This window comes from Ceratocystis lukuohia (assembly GCF_044167205.1).
Source record: "Ceratocystis lukuohia strain C4212 chromosome Unknown Supercontig1_pilon, whole genome shotgun sequence".
Classification (NCBI taxonomy): Eukaryota; Fungi; Ascomycota; class Sordariomycetes; order Microascales; family Ceratocystidaceae; genus Ceratocystis; species Ceratocystis lukuohia.
In genome coordinates, this window is record NW_027263520.1 from 4,992,706 (window position 1) to 5,007,371 (window position 14,666).

Genomic DNA, 14,666 nt, shown 5'->3' on the forward strand with positions numbered 1-14,666 from the left:
TAGCTTTCCCTTATGCTGTCTGCGTCTCTGTTGAGACCATAATCATTGTTTGTGGGAGGGGAGCGAGAGACGCAAGACAGCGTCTCGGAACATCTTGATGGCAAGAAGAAAAGAGAGGAAACGGTGGGAAAACCCAGACATTGGCCACTTAGCTGACTGCCAGCTGTTCTCTGTCGAGACGGAGGGAAAAGAGAAGAAAAAATAATAAACAATAAACGCCGGAACTTTGCTTGAAACATGTCCGCTTGGAGAGTTTATTAGCCGTCCTTGTGATTTTGCCTCCCTATATCACCTGTATTATGATGGCCAGCTGTTTGGCTGGCAGCACGTCAAAGCTTTTTTTTTTTTTTTTTCGTCTCCCTTTTGTTTTTGCTTTTGCAAAAGAAAGCAAAGGAAAACGCCCTATGGCTCTCGTCAATGCTGCCGCTTGTTTCTTTCTGTACACGTCGCGGAGGAAGAGGAAACCTGCCACTTGGTGATCCGGGAGAACACAAGCAGGCAGGCTAGCAGGACACCAACATCGCAGCACACCAAAGCCCCTCCCTCTTCCCCCTCCCCCTAACCCTTCCCTCCCCTTTCTCTTTCCTTTCTGTCTCCTGTCTCCTGTCTCTTACTACTCGCTGGCTAAGCAAGACAGGCCCAGCACAGACGCCCCAAGACCCGTTTATGCACGCGCCCAACTCCACCTCTTCGGTCCGGGGGTCAGACTCGCACAAAATTAGGCATGGCATTGTCGTGCAGGGGAGAGGAGGGAGAACGACGCTTCGCTCTTTATCCTGCTCTTTGTCGTCTATATGCATGTATAGCTTGCGGCTAGTATAGATGCCTGCATGCGATGCTGCTGTGCAAGTATAGGTGACTTGGAATCCGGGTATAGCCAAGTTGTGTATTCTATTATACACGGGGAGTCTTGGGTTGTATTACATGCCGAGAGAGATTGCATAGGGGATGAAAAACACGAGGCAGTGCTTCTCTCGGCCAATATAAAAGAGGAGGAGGAGACGATGGAGACGATAATATGCAACAGGACGAGAACCGCGGCCTGGACGCTTAATGGGAGTAAGTACTGTATAGTAGAGATGTTAGCTGTTATCCCAGTATTATTTATTCTTTTTTTTTTGTCCCATCCAATTAAGGTCCGTCTTTCGCCTATGTCCCAACGCGGCACAGCAACAGGGGAAGAAGACAGCCAATAGCCGCCCTCAATGTCCTCCTCCTAGCAGTTTCTGTTGGTTTTTGATTAGGCCTTGCCTTGCCTTTGTTGTTCTGTTTCGTGGCCTACTTACGTCGCTTTCTATCGACCCCTGATTTTCAATTCCAACCCTAACCCTAAGCAACGCCTCCTTCCTTCTCCTATCCCTCTCCCGCTTATCATTTCCTCGTCAAGCTTTGTTCTATTGTTCTTTTATTTTGTGACCTCCCTAGGCCCTGGGCTTGTAGGTCCTTTTGCTCTTTTATTCTTCTCTTTGACACATGCTCGTAAATAGAACAAATGCGTGAAACGTGATGTGATGTCCATGTTAAGCTGTCGCGAGCAGCCCCTTCACCGCCTTTCTAGTTTTCTGCCAATAGTGTGCTGCTGCTGCTGCTGCCGCTGCTTCTGCTGCTTTATTGCATAAAAGTACTTTGTGCATATCTGCCTATTCATATCTCGATCTTATGCACATAGCCCAAACAGCAAACAGGAGGCCTTATTCCTCTAGTCACTCTATTTTTACTTTGCATGAGGTTTGCTAGCTGTCATGCAGCATCGCACCTTGCACAATTATATTGTGCCAGCACCATAGGAGCCCTCCTTGGGTCTTGACAGCGACCAGGCCTACACGCTCGGCTTGGGTTGGTTTATCCCTGGTACAAACGAGTTTGTGCGCGCACACATGCACATTCTTCCACGATAGATACTTGCACACTTGCTCACACCCTCCCATCAAGCTTGTGTGTGCGGCCACTTACAGGCCCCCCCCCCAAACCACCCAATCACCACCACCCAGTCACCCAGATTCTTCGAGACCCGGCCTCTCCCAGCGACTAGCCTCGTTTGTTCTTATAAGCCTTGTGCATTAGCGATATTCCCACTCACCCATCTCTGTTTCTTCTTCCGCCTCTGATCGCCGACCCTGCCCCCGTTGTCTTCCTGCTTCTCACCTCTTTTTTTTTTTTTTTCAGCTCGTCTCTTTGTGTTCTCTTGCCCTCTCATGCCCATATCAATGGCCTCCTTGTAACTCTGTAATTCTCTCACAGATGACGTAATAGACGGCCTTGGCCTCGATGTCTATCATTTCATTTTGCCTTCCTCCTTCCCCTTCGCCCTCGCAAGCACGTTCGCTTTCTGATCTTGACAGCCAATTATCCCGAAACAACTCGCAGCGACGTCCCACACGCGATTTCATCCCGGCCGCGCGCGCCCGTCAGCCCACTCCTCTCGCCCGAGTCCGGCCTGCTGCATTGTCTATCCAACAATGCCCTAGCAATGACGTCAAGCCCTCTGCCTCAGGGCAAGCTTGCAAGCAGGTCTTGCTAGACAGGGTCTCTCCTAGTCGTTCGTAGACGGGACAGCCCTGAATAATCGACTTGTCGCTTGACCTTGTCTTCCAACAAGCAGAACCCGCCCTAGACACTAGATGGCCGTACTACTAGACTAGCACTCCCTCACTTTTTCGCAGGCCGCACAATAGCCGCCCACCACAAAAACGGCCCATCAACTGATCTGCGGCCAGACTGGGCAGCCAAGACAAGCACCCTCTACTGAAACGAAGAGCAGCACAATCGCCTAAATGCCCTCTGATTGGGTGAAAAACGGGAATAAACAGCCAATGGCATCTCTGTGCGGAGGGGGTGTGCAAAGCCAAGAAAATGAACCATCGATCATCAAGGAAAAGACAACCAGCCCGAAAACGTCAAAAAATGGGAACAATGCTCTGGGGGATAGAACGGAATTTTTTCTCGTGCGAGAGCTTGACACCGATATATCGATATCGTCAGATGTTAGGGTCCACGGGTCTTCGTGTCCGCCATGTCACGTGACTGACACACTGCTATGGGTGCTGTTTTTGCACTTCACCTGCTTGTTCGCCGAGACGTTCGCCGAGAGAGATAACCCTTGGCACCCGCTCCACGTTCTCTTAGGGCTGCCAAGGCAAGGCCCAGCCGGGCCTGTCAGGGTTAGCTAGCAACATCAGACTAAATTTGCAAGACAAATCGTTGGGTTTTGGTCCATTGAACCGGGCGCACAGACAAAAACGCAATTTGAAACGTTTATACTCTGATTGATTCTCTGTCCCCGTATCAAGGGAAGGGGAAGTAGGGCTTCGTGCTATACGTGCTTGCGGCAGGCTGCTCTAATATCAGCTGATTGCAAGTCTGGGGTCAGCTGGCGACAGGGTAGCAACTGCAGATAGGCAGGCGATAACAGTAGCAGTAGTAGCCAGATAAGCATTTCCAGTGTGCATACCAAGCATACATGCAGTTGACGACAGAGAATGGTGGATGGATTGCTCTAAGCTTTGTCGCCAACGCAAATCGCTGCAAGGGCTGGCTGGGCTTGAGCCTGCAAGTACTAGCAGCAGCATGATGTGCGCACACAACGCCCGCACACAGCCAGACTTGGCTTGACCTGGCTGGCCATAGCTCTTCCCCATCATATCATTTCTAAAACCTCAAACGTGAGCACAACCCCCCAACCAAAGCTTTCCCGGCCCACCTTCGAAACACTAAACAAAACCATGGCTCAAGGCCCCGACTGCCTGTCAAATGCTGGGGCCTTTCGGGGCGCTCTGACGCGGCTTTGTATCAAAGTGCTTACAGCGAACTTAACTCACTATAAAGCTCTCTAGGACTGCTCTACCCCACCAAGCTTAGGGGTTCCCACTAAGCACCTAGCCATCCCAAATTTCTCCGACCAATGTTTCCAGCGGTATTTTTCAGCGTGTTTGTCAGCGTACTATTCAGCACTCTTCAGCACTCTTCAGCGCATCTTTTCTTCCTCTCCCCATCCACGGCCTAGACGTCCGACTTGTTCTTCATATTCTACAACTCGCCCTGTCGATATTGTCTCTCCTTCTCTCTCCCTCTCTCTCTCTCTCTCTCTCTCTCTCTCTCTCTGCCTCCATCTATCCATCTCTTTCTCTCTCTTTGTGGCCCGGCTGTTCCGGCCCTTGAACTATGTCTATCTAGCTTCCGACCTTGCCCCTTGTTCCAGCGCTCTTCCCATGCTTCCGCTGAAAAAGTAATACGGCTCGACACTAAGCACATAAACATAAAAATAATACGCCCAAAACCCTCCTAACCAAAGCATCAGTCACTTGCTAATTGCGTGGCTCTGCTTCCAATTCCCTTCATCGCCGCCCCCTTTCGCAAATGAAAATAAGGGAAGCAGAATAAGATAGCAACTGCACCGGCCAACCACGGCTAAAACAAAACAACCTCTTCAGCCAACTTCTTTGCGACATCTTTTCCTCATTCTTTCCCTCCTAGCGCAGAGCTATTCTATCATTCAAACAAGCTCAACCAAGTCCTAGACCCCCTTACCATGGCCTCTTCTCTGCCTGTGCGGTCTGTCAAGGCTGCCACAGGCCTCATCGCTTTCTCGACACTGGTTGGCCACGCTGTTGCCTTCCACGACGACTCCCGCATCGCAGAAGACGAGACGATCTCATCGGACCCGCTGGTGCGTATATATGCTTTCCTTCCCTTTCCCTGGCCGTATCTGCGCCTGCATCTGCTTCAGAGACACGCTGGCTTGCAGCTTGCGATACTTGACTTCTGCGACTCAACCTCTGTGAAACGCCACACTTGCTGACCCTCCACTTGTCTCTCGTTCTCTTTTTTCTCTCCTGCAGGATGCGACCCTCTGGCTACACATCTTCGTCATGATGTTGTCTGTCGGTATTCTCTACCCCATTGGAATGGTTCTTGGTGTAAGTTGCTTCTCTGCCGCCCTCATTATGCAACCACGTGTGACAAGACACTAGAAACCCCTTCACTTGAGTGATAGCACGATGAATTGCCTCGTTGGAAAAGAAAAAAAAAAAAAAAAAAAAGACCAAAAGAAATCTTGGCTCTTGGCTTTTTTCCGTGCCATCACTGAAGCTTGCAGCGCTTTCTCTTGACAGGACAGGGGATCCCTCTCACGTTTGCTTGCTTTCTTTGCCCTTTTCTCTGTCTCCCTAACCCCGTCTAATCTCCACCAACCCTCTCTATAGATGACCAAAAACCGCTGGCACATTCCCGTCCAGATTCTGGCTACCTCGCTAGCCGCCTTTGGCTATCTCTTAGGCTATTTCCACAAGGGCCGAATGTTCCGTGCTAGCAATGTGCACACTAAATTTAGCGGTGTCATTTTCATTGCCATCGCCACCCAGTGTGTGGCGGGCTTCTATCTGTGGCTCCCCTTTGGCGTCAAGAGTATTGGCGGTCGCATTGGGTCGTTAATACGTCCCGTCCACAGCGTCCTCGGCAAGACCTTCCCCGTCATAGCCTGGGTCCAGATGATCTTTGGTGGCATTACCACCCTTGGCTTCTGCCAGGGAGACCATACCGGCCAGTGCGCTGCGCACTTCATCATGGGCGGTGCCTTCATCGGCTATGCGACTGTCATGGCCCTGTTTGTGGCAGTGGGCCAGAGATGGTTGCGCCGCAGCGGCCGCTCGCAGGAGTTCTTCGATTCTATCATCATAGCCGCGTTTGGGTGCGTCAACACGTTTACTGAACACCACTGGGGCACCGCCTGGGTTAAAAATGACTGGCAGCATACCACCATCGGCGTCATTTGGTGGGCAACGGGCCTTGTCGGCATCTGGCTCAGTACTGACCGCTTTGGAAATCCCAAGCGCAATTTTATCCCCGGATTTGTCCTCATCGTCACTGGCTGGGGCATGTCATCGCATCCCCAGGAAACTATGACATCTACTATGGTGCATAAAATGTTCGGCTACTGCCTGATGGGTGCTGGAGTAACGCGGATTATCGAGATATGCTTCGTGCTGCGCGACCAGGCTGCTTTGACTGATGACGGCTACTCGTACAGCAGCTTCCAGTACCTCCCCATCTTCGTAAGTCAAATCGTCCCTATAGAAACCTGCGGCTGGGCTATTCCACTACTAACTCTTCACTCTTCTCCAAAGCTTCTTTACCTTTCTGGATTTCTCTTGATGAGCGCCACCGAGGAACAGATGAACCTCATCGAGCAGTCGGACATGGACCATGTCTCTTTCATCTTCATCACGATTTCCATGGCCGCTTTGACCTTCCTATTCGCCAATTTCGTCATTCGTCTATACGACAACCTGTCCAGCTCCATAGCCCTTCCTAACGACCACCAACGCATTCCGCAGAATGATGTTGAGGCCGAGCACCAGGCTGCGCATGCTAGTGAATTTGAGCTGGCAGGGCTTACAGATGATGACGATGACGATGAGCATGGCTTTTTGGCTAAAAATGGAGGCTCAAAAGCGCGCTCTGAGGGAACAAGCACGAATACCTCCTCTAAGTAGCTGAAGACAAAGCTGCTGGTTTTTGGGGACTAGGTCAAAGCTTGTTTTGGTGGCCGCGGGAACACATATGTTGCATGCACACACACACAACTTCCATTTAGCTAGTCATGCATGGCACCAGATGTTATGTTATGTTCATCTCAGGCTCGGCGTTACATTTCGGCGGGGATAGATTTTGTTTTTGATTTGATTTGATTTTAAATTTTAAAGTATGGTTTTCTCTTTCTAGTTCAAGGTGTGGTGATATAGACCAATCAATGAGAGATGTACTGTACTTTTTTAATCTGCTTGTCTTGTCTTGGTCAACATCTTATGCCAAAAAGGCGGTCAGAGCACAGGCACCCTACATTCTGCCGGCGAGAAAATTTCCCACCGCCCAATTTTCTCCATGGGGCTCTTTCGTCATGCTATAGCCTGATCATTCTACCACCAAAGCGTTCATCAAAGTCATCTTGACCACCTATCCTGACTCATATACCCATATCTTCTGCCGTCTAGGTCTATAAGTGCACTGTCCACTCGAGTATAGCCTTTTCTCCTTTTCCTGCCCGACAATTACAGCTCAACAATGGCCATCAAGAACCCCAACTTCAAGTCCAAGCTCAACCGTGCCGTCTACACCGGCACCAAGGGCCGGGCCCAGCGGCAAAAGTCTGAGGCCCAGCGCAAGAGCGGCATTACCAAGAACGCCATCCGCCGTGGCGCGAGGCCAGGCTTCCGCCCCACCACGGGTCCCGGCAAGGAGTTGAGCAAGAAGAACCAACAGAAGCGTGATAGAGCGTTAGCACGTGCGGCAGAGCGCAAGATGGCCGAGAGCGGCGAAGTAGAGATGAGTGGTAAGTGCCTATGTGTCCCGCCATACCCTGCTAGGGTTTTGTTGCTTGTTTGCCGGCTGCATTCTGGATATAAACTGACACGACTCTGCCTTTAGATGCTTCTACCGTTAAGGCTCGGGCTGGCGGAAGATTCAAGAACCAAAAGGCCGCTTCTAGTGCCACAGCCACCGCCAAAGCCGACGAGATGGAACTCGATAATGGAGCAAACATCGCCTGAGGAGTGGGGGCTAGTAAAATGGAATAGATGGCTCTCTCCATAGCCATATCCTGCTCTCTTTTACGAACAGTGGCCATAGCAGCCTCAATAGTGGAAGCGTTGAAGATAGGAAAAGGCCCCCCTCATCGTTATATTAAGGGTAAAAAAAAGGCGGGCAAGCAATAGCAAAGGAAGGCAAGATATTCTCATGACAACGAAAAATACGGCGTTTTATAGGCGTTTGAGTTTGGGATGCTTTGGTCGTCGGCATATTCTTGGACTAGAAAAGCGAAGATACACACAGACACAGCGGAGGTAGGCGGTGCCCAAGACTAGTTTTTGTTTCCTTCTCTGGATATCGAAATAGAATCTCATCGACTTGTAATATTTGTATTTCGCTGCATGGCTGTCCTCACAGCTAGTTGGGGATGTCTGTACATCCTCTTCTTTGTTGCTCATATATCGTCCATTACATGCATCATAGCTCGCCATCCAGCACAACCCCCTTCTACTCTGCAATCTTGACAACCGCTTTACCAAAGTTCTTGCCAGCCAGCATACCAACAAAACCATCGGCAGCAGCACCAATTCCATTGGTGATGTCCAGTTTGGCCACAATCTTGCCCTCTTTTATTAGCGGACCGGCGTACTCGCGCAGCTTGTCGACTGTCTCCTGATTATATTGGACAATAAAGCCTTCAATGGCCAGTTGCTTAGTAACAATAGACATGTAATTCTTAATGCCGTAACGCTCAGATGCTGGGGTATTGTACTGGGAAATCTAATGTAGAATGTAGGTTAATATTACGTGTAGTCAAGAATTCCTTGAGGGGCTCATCTTACCATTCCACAGCAAATAATCCGGCCTTTGACGTTCATGTGGTTCAGGGCAGCATCGAGATGTTCGGCGCCGACATTCTCATAATAGATGTCAACGCCTTTAGGAGCCAGACGCGTCAGTGCCGCCTCGGGCGTTTCCTCCTTGTAGTTAAAGGCAGCATCAAAGCCGAGCTCCTTAGTGACAAAGCCGACTTTCTCCTTGCTGCCCACGCTGCCAATAACAAAGCAGCCTTCCATCTTGGCCAATTGGCCAACCATTTGACCAACAGCACCTGCAGCTGACGACACGAACACCGTCTCGCCTTTCTTAGGCTTACCGATGCGGTACAGGCCTTCATAGGCTGTGACACCAGGCATACCCAGGGCGCCTACAAACTGGCCTAGAGACAGACCAAAGTCATTCTTAATCTTGTTGACATGACCCATGGCCTGTGCCGGCACAGGGGAGTACTCAGCTAGGGCCGCCGGTGAGGCAACCAGGTCGCCGACAGCATAAGAGCTGTTATCGCTATGGAGCACCTTGCACACGCAGTAGCCGGAGATGGGGCCATTTAGCTCATAGGGCGGTACATAAGAGGGGATCTTGGGGTCGCGAAGACGTCCGCGCATATAGGGATCTAGGGAGGCCCAGAGAACCTTGACATATAGGCCGCCCGGGGGCGCTTTAGCGTTGTCAACATCGACTGGGCGGTCTTCAAGGACAAGATGCTCTCCGACAACGGGAGCCCGCTCGGGGAGCTTCTTGTAGATAACGCTGTTGTTCTGAACCATTGTGACCAGGAATATGTGTGGGGATGGGGGATAACAAAAGGTTGATTGAGATGGAGTAGAAAGTTGAGGCGAGAGTGTGCTGACTGGCCAAGGGACAGCGAGGTGCTAGCCGCTTTATATAGTTGTTATCTTTCCGCCACTGGATTTTCTGACCACTCCAGGTCTCAGACCAGTCATTCTCACCGAGCAAGCTAAGGTAAACGCTGAATAGCTGATTTCCTCTTTGAGCCGGTTCTCCGTTCGGCCATACATCGATATTTGGCGATCCTGCAGTACGACATTTGTTGGTTCCTTTTCCATGGGATTCTACCTTGTTCCAAGGGCTCTACGCCCTCTCCTGCCTTTGTTCCCCACGTTCTTTTTACCTTGGGGCCCGCAATACTCGGCTTGTAAGGCTTGTAATTCGGGTCCCTCGAACGAGACACAGGATGCCTTGCCCTGCCTTGCTGCATAAATGACACAATTCAAATTCCCAAAGCCTCGGCTCATAGGGTCTCATGACTTCCTATTTAGGCGTCTGTTAACACAACGCGCGGCTTTGACGGCTTTCCCAACACTCTATAATACGGAGCATGAGTCTGCTTTGGCTCCGTCTCCGAAACGCCAGACTTGGTCTATCCGGGCTGCTACCTCCGACAAACCTTATTACCAATTGGCCTGTTACCAAGCACTATTTTATACGAAAAGCAGTTAGCCCCGTGATTGCAACAAGTGACTCTTTGTCAGCAACTTGGGCTTGTCGACAGAATAGAAAGGACTTCAAGGACTTTAAGGACTTAAGGAGATATTTGCAAACCATGTAGAGAAACTGACATCTCCGTAAAAGCCACTCAGCCCTGAGCTTGGAAGCTCGGACAATTCAGCACAAGTCTGTCCGAGTGGAGCAATTAACCCTACTGTTACAACTTCTAATTATGCTGGCAACCCTTGAATGAGAAGCATAAATAAGTGGGTCTCTAATCGATAAGGCATCGTAATTGACAGATATCACAGAGCTTGTTGCGACTTCACAAACACTCTCTACCTTGTGCAGTCTGGTGAAGCTTCACTCCGAAATTCTTTCTTTCTTTCTATTTCACAATTTTGAGAACCACAGTGGCGCAAAGGCACACACACTCTCTCTCTAACTGTGTTAACGCAGCAATAATAAATTCCTTTCTTTCATAACCCCGTCCGTCTCGATTGCTCAACCACAATACCGCAATAATGTCGGAACTCACACACTTCGATCTCGTGCCAATCCAAATGGACCCTCAGTCCAAGGCCATAAGTGCCACCTCCGCACCTTCACGTGCTCTTGCCGCCGAGCTTGCCGCCCTCAACGACCTCCACCGCAGCATCATCAACATCGAAACCGGCAGTATCGTGCCGCCGCCACCGATCCCCGTGTACCCCAAGCGCTCCGCCGCTGTTACCAAGCTACGCGAGCAGGGCAACAACGAGTTCCGCCGCTCCAAGTACACCGAGGCCATCAAGTTCTACACCTCTGGCCTGGACATGGCCCTGCAGCGCCCAGCATGGGAGCCATGCCAGCTTGTGCGCGACGAGGTTGCGGCACTCTATGCGAATCGTGCCCAGGCTTACATGGCTTTAATGCAGTGGCCCGAAGGCGCGATCGATGCCCAGGCAAGCGTTGAGGCGAAGCGAGTTGGCAACGCAAAGGCCTGGTGGCGCCGAGGCCGCTGCCTCATTGAAATGGGCCGCTTGATCGAGGCCCAAGAATGGGTTGGAAGATCGCTGGAGCTGGAAGGCGAAGAGGCAGAGCTGGTTGCACTGCTGAAAGACATCAACACTAAGCTGGAGAGCAGCAGTCAGATCTGAAATCATTACCCAGTGTTTCCGAGGCTCACTATAGTTCTAGACTGTGGGAGATAGCGGACGGACGGTGCGACATGATCTTTGTACGACAGAAACGGCCGTGTTACCGCAGTTGCTCATGAGGCTAGCTATGTCCCCCGGAAGGTGCGCCTTTTTTTTTGTTTTTGCTCGTTTTCCTCAGTGCAGATCTTAGAGAACCCCGCCTCGATGGTTGGATGTGTCTCTCTTTGTCCGTTCTCCTCAGACACACGGATGAACACAAAGAAAAACACCACCCTGACTTTTGGAAAGCTATTGGCTGGGTAGTATGGTGGTGCCAAAGCCGAGCTGTGCACATGGCGTCTGGAGCATACTTGTTTTGTTTTGTTTTGTTTTGCTTTGTTTCCCCCCCCCCCCATCTTCTTTTCTTTGTCTTTTGGTTTAGGGGCGATATTTCTACAGGTAGCGTCAATTTGAGCTTGAACTGCGTATAGTTTTCTACATCCCGTGTTGGATATTTGCATTCACGACATTAGTGGGTTAAACCTCACACCATTCTACACATGCGGCAAGGGGCCAATATGGGCTTCATAGTAGCGACAAGAAAACGTGTCAAGATTACAGTAAACAGCCGTCAAAAGGGTGCAACTCCCGCCCATAAAAGAAAAAAATTCATACAGAACAAACATATCAGTGTATCAAGAAAAAAAAAACAGCAAGCAAACATTGACCAAAGACAAGAAAAGAGAGGGATCGAGATCGAAAAAAAAGGGATGGCCGAATCAAACAAAGGAACAGTGAAAAAAAATAAAGAAAAACACGGGGGCCTAGACTAGACCCTTCCAACCAGTATAAGAAGAAAACGACAACAACATCAAGTCATCCATGGAATAAGAACACCCAGACATGATAACAATCTCCAATGCTCCTCCGCGCCCTCACCACATGATCCATACAAGTGACAGGGCCCTCCCTGATCTATGCAAGGCGGTTGCGCACGAAGATGCAAGCGCCTTATCATGCTAGACACAATTGACTAACTTAGCCAAGGTTAACGACAGGAAGAGAGAAACCTCACGTTTAGAGGCGTCTACCATTTTCATAAGAAGGACCAAACAGGGCCTGTCCTGATGAAAATAACATGCCGCAGCCACATTTCGGTTAACGGGCCTGGTACATTGTCCACTAAAGTAGATGGGAGGTGGGGACGGTAGAGGGGATGACATGACAGTACTTCTACCATGTGTGGCGGAAGAAGCAAGGCGCGTAAAAACAAAGTGCTGAAAATTGTCGATCGCAATACCGAGCTAAAAATATAGATGTGGACTAGCGCGAATCGACTGGTCAAGAAAGGGAGTAGTAAGGGGAAGAGGAAAGGAAACATGTGCGTTGAAGAGAGGGCTTGTCTCAAAATCATTTCATGGAAGTTGGAGCAATAAACAGAAAAGTTCAGAATATTGGATTCTGGTAGTTGGGTATGATGAAGGGTGGGTGTTGAGGAATGCGTCGTGATAAGCAGCCCTAAATATAGGGATTTAAACTCTCACAGGGATTGCCACGAGCGGATAGGATAGTCCTGTCATCCAAAAGAGTAACAAGTAAAGAGGCGGAACTCAAGCAGCAGCAGTCTTTTCCGACAGTTTGTTGCTTTCAGGCAGAGTGCCAGAGCGAGGGCGCATAACAGCATCCTGACCGGACATGCGACGGTCTAGAGCGCGGTCGAGCTTTGCACCAAGGGCGAGCTTAGCCATATATGAGGTACGCTCTTCAGAGAGGGTGACACGCTGAGAGGAGAGTGCCTTGTTTTCCATGCGGGCGAGGCCGGAGGCAATTGTGGTAATCTCTGTAGGCACTGTAGTGGCGGTCGAGTCGACAGAGAGAGCGATAGATGGGGCCATGCTGAAGGTGCTGTAGCGAATCGAGTTGCGAGCCTGTGGTGAGAGGTTTTGGGTGTTAGAGCAGATGGCGATAGAAGAGGTTCACAGTAGCAGAAATGACACTGTCGTCCTTTTGTTTACAATAGGAATCTGGGGTTTTTGAGTTGTACCGGCGGACTCCTAAGATTTAGGAAACTATCTATCACGTTTTTGACAAGCCGTCTTCATCTCAATAAAATGAGGATAGGACATAGGAGAGGGGATTGATTTGTGAGGGGGGAGGGGGCTGCCGAAGGCGAAAACCACTAGAGTTGGGGGAAAACCTACCGAGGGTGCCATAATAGGCCGCTCAGAGTCTATGGAAACAGGCATTTTGCGATGCTTTGCAGAGGGGGGGGGGGGGGCGTAGAGAAGAAAAGAAAATGGAGGCGATATGGCGATGGACGGATATCGGAAATATCAAAAGTTCTGGGCGCTGGGGAGCGGAAGAAGGAAAAAAGACGAGATGAACAAAAAGAAGAGGAAAAGTGGCGAAGGCTCGGTAAAATAAAGAACTTTGGGTTCAACTTGCTGAGCAAAAGACAAGGCCAAGGCAAGGATAGGCCAGTTTTTAGTGAATGGAAAGGGTTCAGTTAAAATTGAGCGGAAGTCAAAGAGAAAATAAAAAGAGAAAACAGAATGAGGAAAAAAGGGCAGATAAAACACGCGACGGACAGGTTTGGTCTGGTCGGGGCAGTCAAGGGTTAAATATAGCAAAATAAAAGCACAAGAGCGGCCGCTCAGGCTCGCTGTTTATTGCTGGCGATCTTGATGTTGCACCAGTAAAAAAAAAAGAAATAGAAGATAAATGGAAATAAGGGTCTGATGGCCGGTGATCTTTACCCGAGTGGAGGTCGCTCAGACCAGAACAGAGAGGAGGGGGACGAAGACGCAAAGATACAGAGGTACGAAGATTACCAGGATACAAAGGTACAAGATGCAAGCAGGCACAAGAGAAGACGCAGAATAGAGACAAGGAAGGAGAATTTGCCCGGCCAAAAACACAGGAAGGAAAGAGCGTAGCGTTGAGCATTTGCATAAAAGCCTAATTAGTAGATAGCTTGAGTCACTGCGGCATCAGAGCTGCTGCTGGCTTGTAGGGATGGGAAAAAGAAGGAGTAGCAAACAGGGAAGGAGGGTCATTGGTGTGCGTGCTCATGCTACTTCTGTACAGGCCACAAGTATGTGAGCAAGCTACCCGCCAGCAAGATGATTGCAACAAGGTCTGTGCCCCGTGGTTGTGTGCATTCTTTGGTTCTGGGTCTGGCTATTGCCATGTATGGATCTCGCTGTGGGCTCTGGATCTAGACTCTGGGTCATCTGCCATGCCATGCAAACAGTTCATGCAAACGCTCGCCCAAAAGCTGGTTTTTCAGGCCGGCCTTGTTTGCGCTTGCCTTGTTTGCGCTTGCCTGCCTTGCTCGTGCCTGCCTTGTTCGCTGCCGTTGCATGGTCATGCCATCCAATCCAACAGCTTGCTGGCAGAGGTATCTGGTACCTTGATGTCTCTTCTCTTCCCTATAAAAAGACCCGCGCCACTCCATACTACGCCACGCTTGCATACGAAAGAAAAGGCCAGAAACAGGCCAGGCAGGCTTTATCACCATGGTCAGTTAATACCACAAGCTTGCAGCTCCGCAAAACAGGGTATGTCCCTGATGAGGTCCCTGCTAGCGAATCGCTGCTCTACTCCGCGAGTGCAGAGATAATGCAGGGTCCTCCTCACTAGTCTCAACATGCCACATCAGCCCTTGCTCAAGACACAGCCAGTCTTATAATACCTGTTGAGCTTGCTGAGCCTGCTGGTGGGAGGAGTAGT

The 14,666-nt window shown here is 50.1% G+C and overlaps 5 protein-coding genes across 5 annotated transcripts; 3 read left to right on the top strand and 2 right to left on the bottom strand.

Moving 5' to 3' along the window:
• Positions 1-4,528: 4,528 nt before the first annotated feature.
• Positions 4,529-6,491, top strand: HOO65_011242 (Protein YTP1; the record flags this gene model as incomplete). The annotated part of the gene is made up of 3 exons (XM_071005598.1): positions 4,529-4,666; positions 4,839-4,916; positions 5,202-6,491. 3 exons carry the CDS (start codon positions 4,529-4,531, stop codon positions 6,489-6,491), a joined length of 1,506 nt encoding a protein of 501 aa, XP_070863063.1.
• A 568-nt stretch (positions 6,492-7,059) lies between these two features.
• Positions 7,060-7,544, top strand: HOO65_011243 (uncharacterized protein; the record flags this gene model as incomplete). The annotated part of the gene is made up of 2 exons (XM_071006209.1): positions 7,060-7,327; positions 7,423-7,544. The coding sequence occupies 2 exons, from the start codon at positions 7,060-7,062 to the stop codon at positions 7,542-7,544; spliced, it is 390 nt and encodes a 129-aa protein (XP_070863064.1).
• A 487-nt stretch (positions 7,545-8,031) lies between these two features.
• HOO65_011244 (Zinc-type alcohol dehydrogenase-like protein PB24D3.08c) lies at positions 8,032-9,134 on the bottom strand (the record flags this gene model as incomplete). The annotated part of the gene is made up of 2 exons (XM_071005996.1): positions 8,032-8,304; positions 8,367-9,134. 2 exons carry the CDS (start codon positions 9,132-9,134, stop codon positions 8,032-8,034), a joined length of 1,041 nt encoding a protein of 346 aa, XP_070863065.1.
• Positions 9,135-10,340: 1,206 nt separating this feature from the next.
• Positions 10,341-10,955, top strand: HOO65_011245 (Translocation protein sec72; the record flags this gene model as incomplete). The annotated part of the gene is made up of 1 exon (XM_070999921.1): positions 10,341-10,955. One exon carries the CDS (start codon positions 10,341-10,343, stop codon positions 10,953-10,955), a length of 615 nt encoding a protein of 204 aa, XP_070863066.1.
• Positions 10,956-12,544: 1,589 nt separating this feature from the next.
• On the bottom strand, positions 12,545-13,180 carry HOO65_011246 (uncharacterized protein; the record flags this gene model as incomplete). Its single annotated transcript, XM_071006169.1, has 2 exons — positions 12,545-12,862; positions 13,136-13,180. 2 exons carry the CDS (start codon positions 13,178-13,180, stop codon positions 12,545-12,547), a joined length of 363 nt encoding a protein of 120 aa, XP_070863067.1.
• Positions 13,181-14,666: the final 1,486 nt, after the last annotated feature.